Genomic DNA, 21795 nt, shown 5'->3' with positions numbered 1-21795 from the left:
GCCTTGGCTGCGGGAGGGGAAGAGAGACAGAGAGGAAGGAGAGGGGAAGCGGTGGTGAAGCCGATGGGCGCTTCTCCTGTGTGCCCTGGCTGGGAAGCGGTGGTGAAGCAGATGGGCGCTTCTCCTGTGTGCCCTGGCCCGGGACTCTTGCACGCCAGGCCGACGCTCTACTACTGAGCCAACCGGCCAGGGCTGAGAGCAGGGACTTTTTTATCACCACATAACCTTATGCCTAGAGCAGAGGTAGGCACTCTGTGTTCAGGCTTTGTGATCAGTGCTGAGCATATGCACCTGGACGGAAGTGGCATGTGCAGCATGAAAGGACATTTGTAACAAATCGCTGTTGGGGTTGTACTTTCCAGGCACCCGTACGTAACCCAGAGCAGTTCCAAGCTCTTGGATTGGTGACCCCAGCTGGAGTCCTCCTTGCTGGTCCTCCCGGCTGTGGGAAAACTCTGCTAGCGAAGGTATGGTGTACATTCAATGGTAGTATTTCACCTCTTGTTATCAGGTAGGATAAGACGAGTTTAACTCTGAATGTTATACTGAGACATTTTTGTATGATTTCTATTAGAAGTTCACTAAGGCAGAACAGGAAAGGGAAGCATCCTCCAGAGGCACAGCAGTTTTAAAATCCCTAAAGTGGGTGGGAAAGGGCTTGCTGAGTTCAAGAACCAGAGGAAGAGCCAGTGAGCTAGACCAAAGGGAGACGGTCATGTCCCCAAATTTAGGCTTGTGAGCCATGGCAAATATTTCAAACGATATGACCTGATTTACGTAATGGGTGCTCTGACTGCAGTGGAAATGGGTGGGAGGGAAGTAAGAGGGAGAGGGCACCAGTTAGGGGGGTTGGGGGGGGGGGTTATGACATTTACATAAATATTCAGTGTCACTTTCACTTGGCTTCTAGTCTCAATAAGTCTTAGAAAGTGTTAGGTTAACATTTAACATTTTTTTTTATCCATTTCTCTTTTTCCATGTATCTCTTCTTCTAATTTGAAAGGCAACTATACAAGTGGGCAGGGAAGATAAGCCACAGAAATTCCCCAGGTTATCACAAATTGTTGTTATTAATTTATTGTATATTTGTCTTACCTGTATCTTTTTGTTTCCTCTTACTAGGCTGTTGCAAATGAGTCTGGACTAAATTTTATATCTGTGAAGGGCCCTGAATTACTAAATATGGTAAGTGTTGTGGCATTAGCTATTGTTTAGATAAGGAAGGTAATGGTCATTGAAATTACAGGGTAGACTGTCCTCAGATCTTTGAAACAGTTGTCAAATTTTGGTAAAATTGCATCTGTTAGAGGGAAGAAATGGAGTCTTATTCTGCTCTACTTAGTGTCCTTTCTTAATGAAGTCTGGTAACTTCTGATTCTCAGTTTTCTCACCTGCAAAATGGAAATAATTGTAGTAATTAACATTTTAAAGTGCTTATTCTGTACCACGTATTTATCAAGCACTTTACATATATTATTCTTCGGCACCCTTGTGAGATACGAATTGTTGTCTCCTCTGATTCATAGATGAGGAAACTTAATTTCAGAAGGTTTATATTACTTGGCAGCCTGCCAGCCAGGAAGGAGGAGAGCTCAGATTTGACTCTGGGCTGTTTGACTCCTGATTGGCTTTCCTTGTCTTGTTGTTGCATGGCTCAAATGAGTTAAGTATTAATAAATAAGTAAAAATACTTAATACTTTTGAAGAGAGAAATCACAAAAGTGCTCTATAATAACTTCTTTCAGCATTTTAGCAATTCATATCTCAGATTTAAGAGACTGGATTTCTTATTTCCTATACATCCTTATAAAGAGGGAAAATGCCATTCTGTAATGTATTCAAACAAACATGAAATGAGTGGTATTTGTTTTAAAATGCCTTTCAAATACTGTACACCCCCCCTTCCAGATTATAATGGAAAACTGAATGGCAAATAAGGAATGAGTTAGCGATAAATAGCTAGGTAGTAGGATCCTTATTAGAAGTATTTCCTAAAGGCCAAGATAGGGGTTTTTCTTTCCTTTGTTAATTCTTTTTTTAAAATGCTATGCATCTTATTTTTTTAAAGCTCTTGTTTTAATTTTTTTTTTTAAGTTTTACTTATTCATTTTAGAGAAGAGAGAGAGAGAAGGGGGAAGGAGCCGGAAGCATCAACTCCCATATGTGCAAGCCCAGGGTCTCAAACCGGTGACCTCAGTGTTCCAGGTTGACGCTTTATCCACTGTGCCACCACAGGCCAGGCTTCTTTGTTAATTCTTTTTTTTTTTTTTTTTTTTTTTTTTTGTATTTTTCTGAAGCTGGAAACGGGGTTAGACAGTCAGACAGACTCCCGCATGCGCCCGGCCAGGATCCACCCGGCAAGCCCACCAGGGGGGCGATGCTCTGCCCCTCCGGGGCATCGCTCTGTTGCAACCAGAGCCACTCTAGCGCCTGGGACAGAGGCCAAGGAGCCATCCCCAGCGCCCGGGCCATCTTTGCTCCAATGGAGCCTCGCTGCGGGAGGGGAAGAGAGAGACACAGAGGAAGGAGAGGGGGAGGGGTGGAGAAGCAGATGGGCGCTTCTCCTGTGTGCCCTGGCTGGGAATCGAACCCGGGACTTCTGCATGCCAGACTGACGCTCTACCACTGAGCCAACCTGCCAGGGCTGTTAATTCTTTTTTTTTTTTTTTTTTTTTCCTGAAGCTGGAAACGGGGAGAGACAGTCAGACAGACTCCCGCATGCGCCCGACCAGGATCCACCCGGCACGCCCACCAGGGGCGATGCTCTGCCCCTCCGGGGCGTCGCTCATTCCGCGACCAGAGCCACTCTAGCGCCTGGGGCAGAGGCCAAGGAGCCATCCCCAGCGCCTGGGCCATCTTTGCTCCAATGGAGCCTTGGCTGCGGGAGGGGAAGAGAGAGACAGAGAGAAAGGAGGGGGGGGGGGGTGGAGAAGCAGATGGGCGCTTCTCCTGTGTGCCCTGGCTGGGAATCGAACCCGGGACTTCTGTATGCCAGGCCGACACTCTACCACTGAGCCAACCTGCCAGGGCTGTTAATTCTTTTTTTTTTTTTTTTCCCTGAAGCTGGAAACGGGGAGAGACAGACAGACTCCCGCATGCGCCCGACCAGGATCCACCCGGCACGCCCACCAGGGGGCGATGCTCTGCCCCTCCAGGGCGTCACTCTGCGGCGACCAGAGCCACTCTAGTGCCTGGGGCAGAGGCCAAGGAGCCATCCCCAGCGCCCGGGCCATGTTTGCTCCAATGGAGCCTTGGCTGCGGGAGGGGAAGAGAGAGACAGAGAGGAAGGAGGGGGGGGTGGAGAAGCAGATGGGCGTTTCTCCTATGTGCCCTGGCCAGGAATCGAACCCGGGTCCCCCGCACGCTAGGCCGATGCTCTACCGGTGAGCCAACCGGCCAGGGCCAATTCTTAATCAGTGTTGTCTTTGTTAAGATTTATTTTTATTTGTCTTTTGACAGTAGATTTACCTTTCCCTAAGTTAAATTTTCTTTTACTTAGTCATTTTGGTTTACTATATTGATTGTTTTCTGCCAGCCCAATTTAAAACTTTATCTCTCTCAACCTGCTGATACCTTACTAAAAACAAACAAACAAACAATATATATACTATTTTGGTTCAGCATTGCAGGTATAACTTTTGCTGAATTAGCTTTTTCAGGGAACTCAGTTGGTCTACTGTATGTGCACACTGCACAGGATGTTATCCGAGAACAATTTGTAATGGTCGTGACTTCTGCTTTCCGAGGACTTTCCAATATAATACAGTAAAGGTAGAAGAGCTCAAGAGTTATACCAGTAGGAAGTGCTGTAAGGACAAAGAAGGGAGATTAATGGAAAGAAAGATTAGTGGGGATCTTATAACATGCAGTAACTGTTTGGAGGTAGGTTGGAAAAGCAGTTCAAGTAAGGGAAGCAAAAGGAGCAAAAAAAGAAAGCAAAGTACAGGATACATGTGAGGGGAAGACCTTTCAATTCAAATGAGAAACAAAAATACTTTAATCTCTGTCATCTGATGCAGTCTGCTCCTCAATTACTTGATTATGACCATATAGGCCTAAAGTAACATCAGAGATACCTTACGGCAGTGATTTCAACCTTTTTTGAGCCACAGCACATTTTTTACATTTACAAAATCCTGGGACACACCACCTACCAAAATGACACAAAATGACAACTCTAACACAGTACATATTATACGTAGAGTTAATAATATAGTTTCTAAATGTATTTATACTCACTTAGTGTGAAACCTGGGCCTGTTTCGATGAACACAAAAGGGATATCCTGGCAGGAATGGTAGAAAGACATACACAAAGCTCTTCCTCAACAGTTCTCAGTCTCTGTTTTTAGTTTTTATCGCAGTCAAGCTTGAGGAGCTCAGCTCACATAGATATGTGGTTGAAAACGGAAGCAATGTCAAAATAGCTTTGTTGGCCAGAATGGGGAACTCCTTGGCAACAGATAACTAAAAACTGTCCAAAGGAAGATCAGCAAACTTTAGCTTTAAAGTTAGATAACATTGTGATGCATTGTATATCACCCTCTGCGGGGGCCTCTTTTAAAAAGAAAAAGGTCAACTATCTATATACACCATCAGGATAGACATAACCAGCTGAGGCTGAGGCTTCATCTAGTGGTGGCAACATTTACCTCCAATCCTGACCAGGATTAGAAATCGGGACCACGGGGAGGAGTAGCAGCGTCAACTACTCGCTGCAGCCGCACAATGACAAGTGCCACACAATGACAAATGCGCAGCAGCCCGAGCAGGGACCTTCCTGGGTGTGGATGAGAGGCGGCCTACTATTGGTTCATCGCTAGTGGTCGAGATGAATCCTAGAAGGTGATTGGTCAGTGAGCGTTCCCTGTGCCTCCATTCTTCCTGTCGCTGATAGCTGGAGGGAATGTGAGGGGAATGTTTATGTTCAGATGGAGGCGGCTGGCGGCTGGCCGGATAAATAGCCTACTCGGGCCATATCCGGCTCGCGGGCTGTAGTTTGGGGACCCATGTTTAATTTCCCCACGGCACACCTGACCGTGTCTCACGGCACACTGGTTGAAAAACACTGCCTTACGGGACTGTTGGCACTGGAAAGTGCTTTCAGATTCTGTTTTACTTAGCACTTTTATTACAGCAGAACTGCTTATCTTAGTTAACTAGTTTGAACAGTTTCTTATGACTATCTGAAAGTAACACCATGTGTTGTTGTTTTTTTGTGACAGAGTCAGAGGGAAGGACAGATAGGATCGGACAGACAGGAAGGGAGAGAGATGAGAAGCGTCAATGCTTCGTTGCGACACCTTAGTTGTTCATTGATTGCTTTCTCATATATGCCTTGACTGGGGGGCTCCAGCAGACCGAGTGACCCCTTACTCGAGCCAGTGACCTTGAGCTCAAGCTGGTGATCCTTGCTGAAACCAGATGAGCCTGTGCTCAAGCTGGCGACTCGGGGTCTCGAACCTGGGTCCTCCGTGTCCCGGTCTGATGCTCTATCCACTGCACCACTGCCTGGTCAGGCGACACCATGTTCTTACATATAAATTTTTATTTTAGTTAGTCCTGATGTTACAGCTTGGTGAGCTGCTGTTTCCTGACTGATCTTAATGTTTTATAGTTTCATTTAGATTTTAACATACACTGTGCCGTATGAGAGTTGTTAGACTCCTAGCTGGCTCATTTTACCTCTTCTGATGCTATATGACAAAATAGCTCTTCCTTTAGCAAGATGACATGTGTAGAAATGATAGTAGAACAATAGACTGTCTTGTTTTCATTTAAAATACTGTTGAATTAATGAAAACCACTGCTGGGTATTTTATATGCATAAAGCTTAGGAGATCACTTCTAAAATAGAACAGAATTGTGAGGTTTTGACCTAATAATAGCTAATTTTATTAATTTGAACCACATAAAACTAGCTATTATTATAGGTCAAAAATGGGCAAATACCAGCAATTGCATATGGTTCAACCTGATACTTTTTGGGCTCAGATATATGTCAGTGAAAACTAAACGCCGAAGTTAAACGGTCTCTACATTTTACTCCCTGTCTGTACATGTTTAGTACGTTGGTGAAAGTGAGCGTGCCGTGCGGCAGGTTTTCCAACGAGCCAAGAACTCAGCCCCCTGTGTGATTTTCTTTGATGAAGTGGATGCTTTATGCCCTCGAAGATCAGACCGAGAGGTAGGTATCACAGAGTTATGATGTACAGATTTAGGCACCACAGACCGTTTATAGGTTCTTATAAAGTTTATACAAAGTTCAAGTAGTTCTTGTATAGTCATTCCTTGAAAACGTTGAGACTCTTTACATGAAGAAACCCAGCAATTTGAAATCAGGGCCAAGGAATAAATAACAGGTGTTTTTTTATTAACCTTTCTATCCAATTTTTTTTCTTTTTTTATAACAGTAGCCACCATTAACATAGCATTTACTGTATGCCAGGCATTGTACTGGATACTGTTACTGTCTTTTCTTTTTCTTTTTTTTTTTTCCTTTTTTTTTAAAAATTTTATTTATTTTTTACAGAGACAGAGATTGAGTCAGAGAGAGGGATAGACAGGGACAGACAGACAGGAAGGAGAGAGATGGAAAGCATCAATCATTAGTTTTTCATTGTGCATTGCAACACCTTAGTTGTTCATTGATTGCTTTCTCATACGTGCCTTGACCGCAGGCCTTCAGTAGACCGAGTAACCCCTTGCTGGAGCCAGGGACCTTGGAGCTTTTGCTCAAACCAGATGAGCCTGCGCTCAAGCTGGCGACCTCTGGGTCTCGAACCTGGGTCCTCCGAATCCCAGTCCAACACTCTATCCACTGCGCCACTGCCTGGTCAGGCTTATTTTTCTTAAGTTGGAAATGAGGAGGCAGTCAGACAGACTCCTGCATGCGCCCAACCGGGATCCACCCAGCATGCCCACCAGGGGGCGATGCTCTGCCCATCTGGGGCGTTGCTCTGCCACAATCAGAGCCATTCTAGCGCCTGAGGCAGAGGCCACAGAGCCATCCTCAGCGCCCGGGCCAACTTTGCTCCAGTGGAGCCTTGGCTGCGGGAGGGGAAGAGAGAGACAGAGAGGAAGGAGAGGGGGAGGGGTGGAGAAGCAGATGGGCGCTTCTCCTGTGTGCCCTGGCTGAGAATTGGACCCGGGACTCCTACACTCCAGGCCGACGCTCTACCACTGAGCCTACCAGCCAGGGCCTTATCCAAATTTTTTTTAAGTGTATTAGTTTTGTTGCATATATCTGATTCCACAAATGAGTAGCTGGGAATGGAAATGATCCTGGTTTTGAAAAGCCTGCCTTGTAATCTTGTGATTCTCTTCAATGAAATAGGTTCTTGAGGCAGGAGAAAATGTAATTTAAGATGCAAACTCACACCAGGGTCAGGTAATGTACACTGACTCAGCACCATTACACTCTGGTGAAGATATAAAATTGGTCTGTGTTACTAAACTGAGTCATCATTCTTAGAACTATATAGTACACAGAGTACTGGAAACAGCTGTCATCAGGAATATTGCTGGTGAGAGTTGGAAGCATAGTGAAGCGTCATATAAAGAGTATCAGCCCTGGCCATTTGGCTCAGTGGTAGAGCGTCGGCCTGGCGTGCAGGAGTCCCGGGTTCGATTCCCAGCCAGGGCACACAGGAGAAGCGCCCATCTGCTTCTCCACTCCTCCCTCTCTCCTTCCTCTCTGTCTCTCTCTTCCCCTCCCACAGCCGAGGCTCCATTGGAGCAAAGTTTGCCCAGGCACTGAGGATGGCTCTGTGGCCTCTGCCTCAGGCACTAGAATGGCTCTGGTTGCAACAGAGCGACACCCCAGATGGGCGGAGCATCGCCCCCTGGTGGGCATGCCGGGTAGATCCCGGTCGGGCGCATGCGGGAGTCTGTCTGCCTCCCCGTTTCCAGCTTCAGAAAAATACACAAAACAAAAAAGTATGCAACCTTTTGGAAGCAGATAGCAAAGACTATGGAATAAGTTCATTTATTACAAGATGACTAAGGGAAGTGGTTATATTTCTTTTTTGATTTATTTTCAGATAATTATTCTCTGTGTGTGCCTCATTTCACTTAGAATCTCCAGAAACATTCAAAAGTTGCAAAAACTTGACTAATTTAAGTGTGGTTCATTTCATAGCAATTTTGTTTCCACATCCAGTAGTCATTCATAGCATCACAGAATATCCATATTATAGTCTTTCATCTGATAGTGAGGTGAGTGACCAGGGTGGAGGTCCTCTCTGTTCCCTCGCCAGCTGTCATATCCCAAAATCTAGTGGGAACCAGAACAAAGCACTGCACTTTCTGTCCAGCTGATTGGCTCTGGATTTTACTCTTGTGCTACCCTTCATGTGCCGACAGCCCTTTGGTAGGTTCGCAGCTCTCTGTTGTCATCTAGTGATGTAAGTATGACGGGGTGCATTGACGTATAACCAGTCAGCTACATTTCTAATTAGGTTATTTCTCTCTGGAATACCTACTAGCATACACTGTTGCATTCTAATACACGTTTTACTTTTTAATACTTTCACCAAAGGCATTCTGAGAATATTTGAAATTTGAATGTATTCTTTTTTTATTATACAAGTAATATAAGAATGTATACTTGTGAAAATTTCAAATTAAAAATTCAAATAAATACAAGTAGAAGGAGTCTTCCCATTCTCTTCCCTATCATTCTTGGAGGGGTTGCTTCTGCAAACAGTTTAGTGTTTACTATTTGTCATTCTGGAACTTTTTCCATAAACTTAAAAACATATTTTTTATACATTTCCCATGCACATAGTAACTTATTTTTTTAACTTCCATGAATATTGCACAATTTGGAAATAGAAGAATTTAATAATTCTCCTGTTTTGGACATTTACATTATTTCCAATTATTTCTCTTACAAATAGAACTGTAGTCAACATTCTTATTACATTTTTTTTTCATATTACATGTTACTGTAGTAAACATTCTTATTACTTGTAGGAGTATGTGAGAGTTTTAGAGGTAGAATTTTAGGGTAGAAGATGTATACATATATTTTAAAAGCTAATAGAAATTATCCCTCATATAAACTACCATTTAATACTCCACTAACAATATGTAAAGTTACTATTTCCTACACCTTTGTCAATAATGTATAATACCCATTTTTTAATTTTTGTCAATTTTATTGGCAAAACACAATACTAAATTTTAGTATTCATCTCCCTGATGATCAATGAGGTTGATCATCTTCAATAATTTTGTGCATACTGTATTTCATTTTCTACAAATAGCCGATTATATACTTTGATTCTTTTGCTATTCAAATGTTTTTCTTTTTTAATTTTTTTATTGTTTGTTTGTTTGTTTGTTTTTTAATTTTTCTGAAGCTGGAAACGGGGAGACAGACAGACTCCTGCATGTACCCGACCGGGATCCACCCGGCACGCCCACCAGGGGGCGACGCTCTGCCCACCAGGGGGGCGGTGCTCTGCCCCTCCGGGGCGTCGCTCTGTTGCGACCAGAGCCACTCTAGTGCCTGGGGCAGAGGCCAAGGAGCCATCCCCAGCACCTGGGCCATCTTTGCTCCAATGGAGCCTGGCTGCGGGAGGGGAAGAGAGAGACAGAGAGGAAGGAGAGGGGGAGGGGTGGAGAAGCAGATGGGCGCTTCTCCTGTGTGCCCTGGCTGGGAATCGAACCTGGGACTTCTGCACGCCAGGCCGACGCTCTACCACTGAGCCAGCCGGCCACGGCTATTTTTTTTTATTGTTTTATAGGAACTTTTAGTTCATTGTTCAATCATGTGTGTTGGTACTACTTTACCAAGACTCACCACTTTACTTTTTTTATTATATACAATGTTATAATTTTATGTATTTTTCTAAATTTAAAATAATCTTTTCTATTGATTGGGAGAGAAAGAGAGGAATGGGAGAGAGAAGATGAGAGAGAGAGAGAGAAGCATCAACTCGTTCCACAGGGTTGTTTCATTTAGTTGTGTGTGCATTGATTGCTTCTCATTGAACCAGGGATTGAACCTGTGACCTCAGTGCACCGGGACAGCACTTTATACACTGAGCCATCAGTAGGGCTGTTATAATTTTAGTATAGTAAAGTTTGTCCACCTTTTCATGTATTGATTCTGAAGTTTTTGTCTTGCTTAGGTAGGACAGTGTTCCATTTTTATTTTTACTCAATCTAGATTATAATTCTATTAATCTTTTTACTATTAGTGTTGTCTCTCCAAGCAGTGACAATAAAATGCAACAGTTTTCTAAATAAGTGAGTTAAATTCATTACCACCTCTGTACATAAAATTTAGGTTGAAGAAAGGCAGTTAATGACAGAAAGAAACTCAGAACCACTTTTCTCATGTCCTCTTCCATTGTGCATTTAAAATTCTCTATGTCTAAGTGACTTATCCCTTTATTAACCAGCTCCCTGAACCTTGCTCTGAGATGTTGCCCTGAGATAGTTGTACTTTGTACTGTATGCTTCCAGGAAAAGAGGAAAAGAGTCTGTGTCCCAGATGGGACATTTGATAGCACAGTGAGTCTGATCTGGCATTCATAAGCTGACTACATTTGTCCAAAGGAAAATGCGTTGTCACTTCTAGATCTTTTAATAACTCAGAGGCATAGAACTTGAGATCAGATAGATCTGACTTTCAGTTTCATCTTTACCCTTATCCAGCTGTGACACCGTAGACAACTCAATAACCTCTCTCAGCCTCACTTTCCTATTTCAGTAATAGGCTTGCTGGGAAAACAAGAGGATGAAAACATGTATTGTATAGTGCTTGGCTATGCAGAAGTGACTGGCAGGAAGTACTCATTGTCATGTCTTTTCTTTTTCTTTTTTTTTTTAAGATTTCACTTACTGATTTAAGAGAGAGGAGAGAGAGAGAGGGAAAGGGAGAAGGAGTGGGAAGCATCAACTCACAGTAGTTGCTTCTTGTGTATGTGCCTTGACCGGGCAAGCCCGGGATTTTGAATCAGCGACCTCAACATTCCAAGTCAATGCTTTATCCACTGCACCACCACAGGCCAGGCAACATATTTTCTTTTTCCTGGGGACTGATAGAGCTACGTTTATTTCTTCTTAGACAGGTGCAAGTGTGCGAGTGGTGAATCAGCTACTTACAGAGATGGATGGTCTGGAAACCCGTCGGCAGGTGTTCATTATGGCCGCCACTAACAGGCCAGGTAAGACAGATGTGCGTAAAACAGATGAGTCTAAAACTGTCAGCATTAATAGTATTTGCTTCCTGTATGTGCCTTGACCTGGCAAACCCACGGTTTTGAACTGGCAACCTCAGTGTTCCAGGTCGACTCATTATCCACTGCGCCACCACAGGTCAACTTTCAGCATTCAAAAACAAATTCTTATTAATATTTTTGTGGTCAGAAGAGTATGTTACACATGTTCTCTGCCAACAAGAGAACTTGAAGAGCAGCAACACAGAAAAATAAACAGTAACTCGTTGAATCCAGGCGATACTACTATATTTTTTATAATAGTTTACATAATAGCTCCATAAGGTTTTATTTCAACTCATGAACCTAGAAGGGATTTCCAAAAGGCATCACCAGGATGTATGTAAATTATATTATGTCCTGCAGTTTCTCTCAAGCATATAGGAAACAACAATGAAACTCTTCTGTATCTAAAGTTTGAAGATAGGTTTTTAAAGTTTTATAGTAGAACCATGTCCCTATATCTGTCTTTAACTGTTATTTAAAAATTGTTTACAAGCTTAAGCACTCAATGAGGGATGTAGAAAAAGGAACAATACTTCAAATGTGCTGGAGGTGGTTTTAACTCTAGATCCTAGATCTCTTTATATTGCTTAATACCTTGCAGCCCATATGACGCACTGTGGCATAGCTGCCCCCACACTGATATTTGTGTTAACCACTATGTCTGATAGCAGTGATATAGTAATTCAGTTCCTTAAATGGACTTACCAGTTGTCAAGCTGATAATAATTTTTCATTCTTTGTAAGTTACTATGAAAGCTAAAATGTAACTGTTCTGTTTCAACCCCAACTGGGCTCACACCAGCTGAGTAGGTGGATTCAGTTCTGACCCTAACCACCTGGATGCAGTGTCAGATACTGCAACTTAAGGAGTCAGTTCTCTACAAGACTGCCCCCAACTCAGAGGGCAGCCACAATGGTATCTCTGGAACACTTCCTACCAGCCTGCTGCAAATTTGGGGATTCCCATGACCTATCTCAAGTTCAGTAATTCACTAAAACAACTAATAGAATTACACTTTATTATAAAGGATACACATACAAATAGGGCTTGGGGAAGTGCAGAGTTTCCATGCCCCTTTTCTTGGAGTCACAGCACATCACCAACCAGGCACTTGTGTTTGTCAACCAGGCAGCTCCTTTGGGCTTTGATGGCCAGTGTTTTTATTGGGGTTTTATTATGTAACCATGATTGATTGAAGCATTGGCCATGTGATTGAATTCAAATCTTCAGCTTCCCCTTCTCTCTCCAGATATTTGGGTCCAAGTTCCAACCCTTACAACAGGGGTCAGGAACCTTTTTGGCTGAGAGAGCCATGAACGCCACATACTTTAAAATGTAATTCCGTGAGAGCCATACAATATGTTTAACACTAAATACAAGTAAATGTGTGCATTTTATGTAAGACCAACACTTTTAAAGTACAATAAGTCTCTGAATTCTTTTTAATAACGTTGTTATGCTGTTGCTAACCAATGGTGAATAAAGTACTTCTTACCATTATTGCGACTTCTGGTGCTGCATGGTTTTGCTGATGGCTTTGTAGTCTGGTTGGTACGTGGTGAGGTTAAGTTTCATGCAGGCGTTGAGACTTCCATCCATTAAACGTGACCGTAGGTTGGTGTTAATGTTCTTTAGATGTGAGAAAGACTGCTCACATGCATACGTAGAGCCAAACATTGTCCGTATAACAATATTCACATGCTGCAGTGAGTGGTATGTGACGGGAAGCGTATTCCAAGTTTTGACAATCAGCTGGCCCACGGGTTGAAGTTTTTTCATTTCTCCCCATTTGTGTTTGCTCGCCAACTCTGCTTGCTGTCATGCAAGTCTTTTCAAATCTTCATTCAGTGACTTGAACTTATTCACCCACATGTCTGAGGCCTTCAGGTCAGCAGCTTGTAGCTCAAAATCTCTGACAGGGACACCGGGGATGTAACTCAGGTTGGCGCTGTCCACTGCACACTCGTGTGGATGGGTGATGAACTTAAAAAGACAAGCGCGCTCACGAAATTCTCCAAAGCGCGCTTTGAATGACTGTAGGAGATTAGATGTGAAGCCCGCTAGCTGCTGGAGATCAAGATGTTGAGCCGGGAGGGTCACTTGCTATGCATGCATCTTTAAACTCTCCCAGTTTTTCAAAGTGTAGTAAAGGACCTGTTTCAATGTCGGAGGTGAAGAGTTCCAGCTTGTTTTCAAATGCAAACACTGCTTGTTGAAGGGATAAGACTGTATTTCCAACGCCTTGCATTTTCACATTGAGCTGGTTCAGATGTTCAGTCATGTCCACGAGATAGTAGAACTTCAGGAGCCATTGAGTGTTAACTAACTCAGGATGCTCGACGTTTTTCATTTCAAGAAAAGTCTGGATTTTGCTCAGACAAGCCACAAAATGGCTGAGCACCTTCCCCCTTTTTTTTTTTTTTTTTTTTAACAAGGACAGAGAGAGAGAGAGAGGGATAAATAGGGACAGACAGGAACAGAGAGAGATGAGAAGCATCAATCATCAGTTTTTCGTTGCAACACCTTAGTTGTTCATTGATTGCTTTCTCATATGTGCCTTGACTGTGGGGCTATAGCAGACCGAGTAACCCCTTGCTCAAGCCAGCGATCTTGGGTCCAAGCTGGTGAACTTTTTGCTCAAACCAGATGAGCCTCCGCTCAAGCCTGGTGACCTCAGGGTCTCAAATCTGGGTCCTTCCGCATCCCAGTCTGACGCTCTATCCATTGCTCCACCGCCTGGTCAGACAGCACTTTCCCTCTTGACAACCAACGCACATTGCTATGCAGAAGCAGACCAGGATAATTATTCCCAACTTAATCCAGCACTGTTTTAAACTGGCAATCATTTAAAGCTCGGCAACAATAAAGTTGATCACCCGAATGACCAGCAACATCACCTCACCAAGCTGCTTGCCATACATCTGAGCACAAAGTGCCTCCTGACATAGGATGCAGTGAAAACTTAGGATGGGTCTCTTTTTATGTTCACGAAGAAGCGCTACGCATCCTCTGTTTTTCCCCACCATGCACGGAGCACCATCAGCACACACCGAAATAAGTTTATCCATCGGTAGATTTTTTTCTTTAACAAACTCAGTGAAAGACTTGAATAAATCCTCCCCTCTTGTTGTCTCTTTCATAGGCAAACCAGCAAGACTTTCCTCACGTAGTATGTCACCAACAGCATACCTTGCAGTCACGCTGAACTGGGGTAAATGGCTTACGTCTGTTGACTCATCCAAAGTGAGAGAAAAGAATGGTGCTGCATTTATGTCCCTCACTTGTGTTGCCTCAATTTGATTTGCTATCATGATGGTACGATCATGAAGTTCTTGCCAACAGAGGCATGTCTTTTATTCGCTTGATTATCTTGTCTTTATCCGAAAAGTCCTCAAAAAGTTCATTGGCAACATCAAGCATGAGTGTTTTGGCATACTCCCTATCTGTGAATGGCTTTCTTTCTCACAATTGCTAAAGCACCAGCAAAGCTAGCCGAATTCTAGTCACCTTGTTGGGTCCAAACACGGAGTTGCTGCTGACTAGCTTGCACTCCACACAGTAGCTCTTGACATGCTTTCTTCCTGCTGTTCCCCACTGGATATTTCGATGCAAATGTAATATGGCGTGTGTCGAAGTGCTGCTTTATATTTGACCGTTTAATCAATTTTCAAAAGTGTTTCTGCAATTAGCTAGCTGACTACTTGATTAAAGGAGGGAAGTTTACTTCCTGACCTCACAACGACCCGTGTATGTTACGCATTATCCAATAAAAATTTGGTGTCCCGGAAGACAACTGTGATTGGCTCCAGCCACCCTCAACCATGAACATGAGCAGTAGGAAATGAATGGATTGTTGTACATGAGAATGTTTTATATTTATAATGTTATTATTTTTTTTATTAAAGATTTGTCTGTGAGCCAGATGCAGCCATCAAAAGAGCCACATCTGGCTCACGAGCCATAGGTTCCCCACCCCTGCCTTACAAGGATGGTCTTTCTTTTTTTTTTTTCCATCCGTGGTTGTTGTGTCTTTTTATTTTTATTTTTTTAATAATTTTATTTTTAATGGGGCGATATCAATAAATCAGGATACTTATATTCAAAGATAACAACTCCAGGTTATCTTGTCGTTCACTTATGTTGCATACCCATCACCCAAAGTCAGATTGTCCTCTGTCACCTTCTATCTAGTTTTCTTTGTGCCCCTCCCCCTCCCCCTTTCCCTCTCCCTCTCCCCTCTTCCCCCATAACCACCACACTCTTATCAATGTCTCTTAGTCTCACTTTCATGTCCCACCTACGTATGGAATAATGCAGTTCCTGGTTTTTTCTGATTTACTTATTTCACTTCGTATAATGTTATCAAGATCCCACCATTTTGCTGTAAATGATCCGATGTCATCATTTCTTATGGCTGAGTAGTATTCCATAGTGTATATGTGCCACATCTTCTTTATCCAGTCATCTATTGATGGGCTTTTTGGTTGTTTCCATGTCCTGGCCACTGTGAACAATGCTGCAATGAACATGGGGCTGCATGTGTCTTTACGTATCAATGTTTCTGAGTTTTTGGGGTATATACCCAGTAGAGGGATTGCTGGGTCATAAGGTAGTTCTATTTTCAGTTTTTTGAGGAACCACCATACTTTCTTCCATAATGGTTGTACTACTTTACATTCCCACCAACAGTGAATGAGGGTTCCTTTTTCTCCACAGCCTCTCTAACATTTGCTATTACCTGTCTTGTTAATAATAGCTAATCTAACAGGTGTGAGGTGGTATCTCATTGTAGTTTTGATTTGCATTTCTCTAATAACTAACGAAGATGAGCATCTTTTCATATATCTGTTGGCCATTTGTATTTCTTCCTGGGAGAAGTGTCTGTTCATGTCCTCTTCCCATTTTCTTATTGGATTGTTTGTTTGTTTGTTGTTGAGTTTTATGAGTTCTTTGTATATTTTGGATATTAGGCCCTTATCTGAGCTGTTGTTTGAAAATATCATTTCCTATTTAGTTGGCTGTCTGTTTATTTTGTTATCAGTTTCTCTTGCTGAGCAAAAACTTCTTAGTCTGATGTAGTCCCATTCATTAATTTTTGCCTTCACTTCTCTTGCCTTTGGAGTCAAATTCATAAAATGCTCTTTAAAACCCAGGTCCATGAGTTTAGTACCTATGTCTTCTTCTATGTACTTTATTGTTTCAGGTCTTATGTTTAGATCTTTGATCCATTTTGAGTTAATTTTAGTACAGGGGGACAGACTGTAGTCCAGTTTTATTCTTTTGCATGTGGCTTTACAGTTTTCCCAGCACCATTTTTTTTTTTTATGAGTTTTTTTTTTTTTTTTTGCTTTTTTTTTTTTATGAGTTTTTTTTTATAGAGGAGAGGGAGAGACAGAGAGAGAGAGAGAGGAGAGACAGAGAGAGAGAAGGGAGGAGGAGCTGGAAGCATCAACTCCCATATGTGCATTGACCAGGCAAGCCCAGGGTTTGGAACCGGCGACCTCAGCATTTCCAGGTCGAGGCTTTATCCACTGCGCCACCACAGGTCAGGCCCAGCACCATTTATTGAAGAGGCTTTCTTTTCTCTGTTGTGTGTTCTTGGCCCCTTTATCAAAAATTATTTGACTATATATATGTGGCTTTATTTCTGGGTTTTCTATTCTGTTCCATTGGTCTGAGTGTCTATTTTTCTGCCAATACCATGCTGTTTTGATTGTCCTGGCCCTATAATATAGTTTGAAGTCAGGTATTGTAATGCCCCCAGTTTCATTCTTTTTCTTTAGGATTGCTTTGGCCATTCGGGGTTTTTTATAGTTCCATATAAATCTGATGATTTTTTGCTCCATTTCTTTAAAAAATGTCATTGGAATTTTGATGGGAATTGCATTAAATTTGTATATTGCTTCGGGTAATATGGCCATCTTGATTATATTTATTCTTCCTAACCAAGAACAAGGAATATTCTTCCATCTCATTATATCTTTTTCGATTTCCCTTAACAATAGTTTATAGTTTTCATTATATAAGTTCTTTACATTCTTTGTTATGTTTATTCCTGAGTATTTTATTTTTTTTGTTGCAATTGTGAAGAGGATTGTTCTTTTGAGTTCGTTCTCAAATGTTTCATTGTTGGCATATAGAAAGGCTATTGACTTCTGTATGTTAATTTTGTATCCTGCGACCTTACTGTATTGGCTTATTGTTTCTAGTAGTCTTTTTGTGGATTCTTTGGGGTTTTCGATGTATAGGATCCTATAATCTGCAAAAAGTGATACCTTTACTTCTTCTTTTCCGATATGGATGCCTTTTATTTCTTTGTCTTGTCTGATTGCTCTGGCTAGAACCTCTAGTACCACATTAAATAAGAGTGGAGAGAGTGGACAACCCTGTCTTGTTCCTGATTTAAGGGGGAAAGCCTTCAGTTTAGTGCCATTTAATATGATGTTAGCTGATGGTTTATCATATATGGCCTTTATCATGTTGAGATATTTTCCTTCTATACCCATTTTGTTGAGAGTCTTAAACATAAAATTGTGTTGTATTTTATTGAAAGCCTTTTCTGCGTCTATTGATTAGATCATGTGGTTTTTGTTCTTTGTTTTGTTGATATGGTGTATTACGTTAACCGTTTTACGTATGTTGAACCATCCTTGAGATTCTGGGATAACTCCCACTTGATCATGATGTATTATCTTTTTAATATGTTGTTGTATTCGATTTGCTAATATTTTGTTTAGTATTTTAGCATCTGTATTCATTAGAGATATTGGTCTGTAGTTTTCTTTTTTTGTGCCATCCTTGCCTGGTTTTGGTATGAGGGTTATGTTGGCCTCATAAAATGGGTTTGGAAGTATTGCTTCTTCTTCAATTTTTTGGAAGACTTTCAGTAGAATAGGAACCAAGTCTTCTTGGAATGTTTGATAAAATTCACTGGTATAGCCATCAGGGCCTGGACTTTTATTTTTGGGGAGGTTTTTAATGGTTTTTTCTATTTCTTCTCTACTAATAGGCCTGTTTAGGCTTTCTGCTTCTTATTGACTCAGTCTAGGAAGGTTGTGTTGTTCTAGGAATTTATCCATTTCTTCTAGGTTGTTGAATTTAGTGGCATAAAGTTTTTCATAGTATTCTACAATAATTCTTTGTATATCTACGGTGTCTGTGGTGATTTCTCCTCTTTCATTTTGGATTTTGTTTATATGAGTTCTTTCTCTTTTTTCCTTGGTAAGTCTTGCCAAGGGTTTGTCAATTTTGTTGATCTTTTCAAAGAACCAGCTCCTTGTTCTATTAATTTTTTCTATAGTTTTTCTGTTCTCTATTTCATTTATTTCTGCTCTGATTTTTATTATCTCCTTTCTTCGGCTGGTTTTGGGTTGTCTTTGTTCTTCTTTTTCTAGTTCCTTAAGGTGTGAAGTTAAGTGGTTCACTTGGGCTCTCTCTTGTTTGTTCATATATGCCTGAAGTGATATGAACTTCCCTCTTATCACTGCTTTTGCTGCATCCCATAGATTCTGATATGTCGTATTGTCATTTTCATTAGTCTGTATATATCTTTTGATCTCTGCATTTATTTCTTCTTTGACCCATTCATTTTTTAAAAGTATGTTGTTTAGTTTCCACATTTTTGTAGGATTTTTTTCCTCTTTTTTGCAGTTGAATTCTAGTTTCAAGGCTTTATGATCAGAAAATATGCTTGGTACAACTTCAATTTTTCTGAATTTGCTGATGTTGTTTTTGTGGCCCAACATATGGTCAATTCTTGAGAATGATCCATGTACACTGGAGAAAAATGTATACTCAGTCACTTTGCAATGAAATGTCCATAGATGTCTATCATATCCAGGTGCTCTAGTGTTTTGTTTAAGGCCACTATATCTTTGTTGATTCTCTGTTTGGATGACCAATCTAGAGCCGTCAGCGGTGTATTGAGGTCTCCAAGTATGATTGTATTTTTGTCAGTTTTTGTTTTAAGGTCAATAAGTAGCTGTCTTATATATTTTGGTGCTCCTTGGTTTGGTGCATATATATTAAGAATTGTTATGTCTTCTTGATTCAGTGTCCCCTTAGCCATTATGAAATGGCCATTTTTGTCTCTGAGTACTTTTTCTGTCTTGTAGTCAGCATTATCCGATATGAGTATTGCTACGCCTGCTTTTTTTTGGATGTTATTTGCTTGGAGTATTGTTTTCCAGCCTTTCACTTTGAATTTGTTTTTATCCTTGTTACTTAGATGAGTTTCCTGTAGGCAGCATACAGTTGGATTTTCTTTTTTAATCCATTCTGCTACTCTGTGCTGTTTTATTGGTGAGTTTAATCCATTTACATTTAGTGTAATTATTGTCACTTGTGAGTTCCCTATTGCCATTTTATATATTGCTTTCTGTTAGTTTTGTGTCTTGTTTGATCCTTCTCTTTCGTTTTTCTATCTTTTGTTTTTATTTGGTTGTATTCCATACATCTTTCCACTGTTGCTATCTTTTTTATCTCATGTGCTTCTGTGGTGGTTTTTTCAATGGTGGTTACCTTTAGGTAATGAAAAGGGTTCCTACCCTGTTCATTGTAGCACACTATTTTGTGAGTACTTTTGCACTCCATCGTCCTTTGCTACTGTTAATCTCCGTCCTCTCCCCCCCTTTCTTTTTGTTGTTGTCACAGTTTAAATTTGGTTTTATTGTGTTCTTCTTGGAACTTTTACTTGTGGCTTTGTTGGTTTTTTTTTGTTCTTTGTATCTGATTGGAGAACCTCCTTTAGTAATTCCTGTAGTAGGGGTTTTTTGATGATAAATTCCCTCATCTTTTCTGTATCTGTGAATGTTTTTATTTCTCCTTCATATTTAAAGGATAGCTTTGATGGATATAGTATTCGTGGCTGGAAGTTCCTCTCTTTCAGGACTTTAAATATTGGGGTCCACTCTCTTTTAGCTTGTAGAGTTTCTGCTGAGAAATCTGATGATAATCTAATGGGCTTTCCTTTATATGTTGTATTCTTCTTTTCCCTGGCTGCCTTGAGAATTTTTTCTTTGCCATTGGTTTGTCCCAATTTTATTATGATATGCCTTGGAGTAGGTTTGTTGGGGTTAAGAAAACTCGGAGTTCTGTTTGCTTCTTGAATTTGAGGCTTTAGTTCTTTCCACAGGCTTGGGAAGTTCTCATCTATTATTTGTTTGAGTATGTTCTCCATTCCATTTTCTCTCTCTTCTCCCTCTGATATACCTATTATTCTTATGTTATTCCTTTTGATGGAGTCAGATAATTCTTGTAGGGCTATCTCATTTTTTTTTCATTTTTGAGTCTCTTTCTTCTTCTCTCTGTTGTGCCTCAAGTTGCTTGTCTTCTGTTTCACTAATCCTCTCTTCTATCTGGCCTGTTCTATTAGCTAAGCTTGTTACCTCGTTTTTCAGCTCGTGAATTCAGTTTTTCATCTCTGTTTGATTTGTTTTTATAGTTTCAATTTCCTTGGAAATATATTCTTTGAGTTCGTTGAGTTGTTTTCTGAGCTCCCTAAATTGCCTTTCTGTGTTTTCTTGTATATCTCGGAGGAGTTTTAGGATTTCTATCTTAAATTCTCTGTCATTTAGCTCCAAGGTTTCCAATATATTAAATTTTTTTTCCATAGATTTTTCCTCATCTAGCTGTGTTACCTCTCTTTTGTATCCATGATATTCGATTTTCTCTTCCTTAATGGCATCTGAGGGTGGTTTTGTTGATAGTATTGATGAGATTTAATAAAGAATAAAAAGTTAAAAAAATAAAAAGTTGTTTTTTTAAAAAAAATTAATAATGAAATAAAGAAAAATAAAATAAAAATTAAAAAAAAAAAGAAAAAGGAAATTATAATATTTCCCCCCCCTCCTTTTTTTTCTCTCCTCTCCTCTCCCCTCTTTCTTGAGAAAATCTTGTGGTGAACTGTGAATTATATTGTACTAAATAGAACAAACAATGCCTGTAATGGAGGGCCTGAATTGGGGAGAAGTAATAAAGGGGCAAAAAAAAAGAAAAGAAAAAAATGGGCGTATGGACCCACAAAAAGCAAATAAGAAAAAAAATTGGGTCAAAAATGAAATGATTTGCTTTTAGGTGTTGGTTGACTAAGAGTTATAATGAGAGGAATAAGAGGGAAACAGGAAAATGGGGGGACAAATTAAAAAATTACTATTGTATTTAGTGGAAAAAGAACGAGATAAAATGGAGAGCCAGGGATGGGAGCACTGCTAGTGTGTCAAAAAGGTGAAGTAAAAAAACCCCAAAATGCCACAAACATAAGTTTGAGTCCCAGATAAGATACTGTTCATTATTGAGGTTTGAATGAGAGGAGACTTAAAGGAGAAAGGAAGAAACTAATATAGAGGGAGAAAAGAAAGAGAGAGAGAAAAAAGGGGAAACCACTAAAAGTAGAAAAAAGAAAAAAGAGGAGAGAGAGAGAGTTAAGGGTTTTGAAGTGCAGCCCTCATAGAGAGAAAGGAAGAGGAAAGAAAAGATAATGGGAGATGTAACACTTATGGGTAGTGTAGTTCAAGGAGAGGAAAGAGTAAGACCGGCAGAGATTTAAATGACCAAATTG

At 40.8% G+C, this 21795-nt stretch overlaps 1 protein-coding gene across 4 annotated transcripts in view; it reads left to right on the top strand.

Moving 5' to 3' along the window:
* The window catches only part of NVL (nuclear VCP like), an 88205-nt gene that overhangs the window by 30252 nt on the left and 36158 nt on the right, over nt 1–21795 (top strand). For all 4 annotated transcript variants that reach the window (XM_066380941.1, XM_066380932.1, XM_066380927.1 and 1 more), the window contains 4 exons: nt 363–467; nt 1123–1185; nt 6067–6186; nt 11080–11179. In XM_066380941.1, coding sequence (XP_066237038.1) covers nt 363–467; nt 1123–1185; nt 6067–6186; nt 11080–11179 — 388 coding nt within the window. The remainder of the gene's footprint in view (nt 1–362; nt 468–1122; nt 1186–6066; nt 6187–11079; nt 11180–21795) is intronic.

The sequence above is a fragment of the Saccopteryx leptura genome, chromosome 1 (assembly GCF_036850995.1).
Source record: "Saccopteryx leptura isolate mSacLep1 chromosome 1, mSacLep1_pri_phased_curated, whole genome shotgun sequence".
NCBI classification, from domain to species: Eukaryota; Metazoa; Chordata; class Mammalia; order Chiroptera; family Emballonuridae; genus Saccopteryx; species Saccopteryx leptura.
Note: the sequence above shows the minus strand (reverse complement) of the source record. Positions and strands in the feature narration are given on the sequence as shown.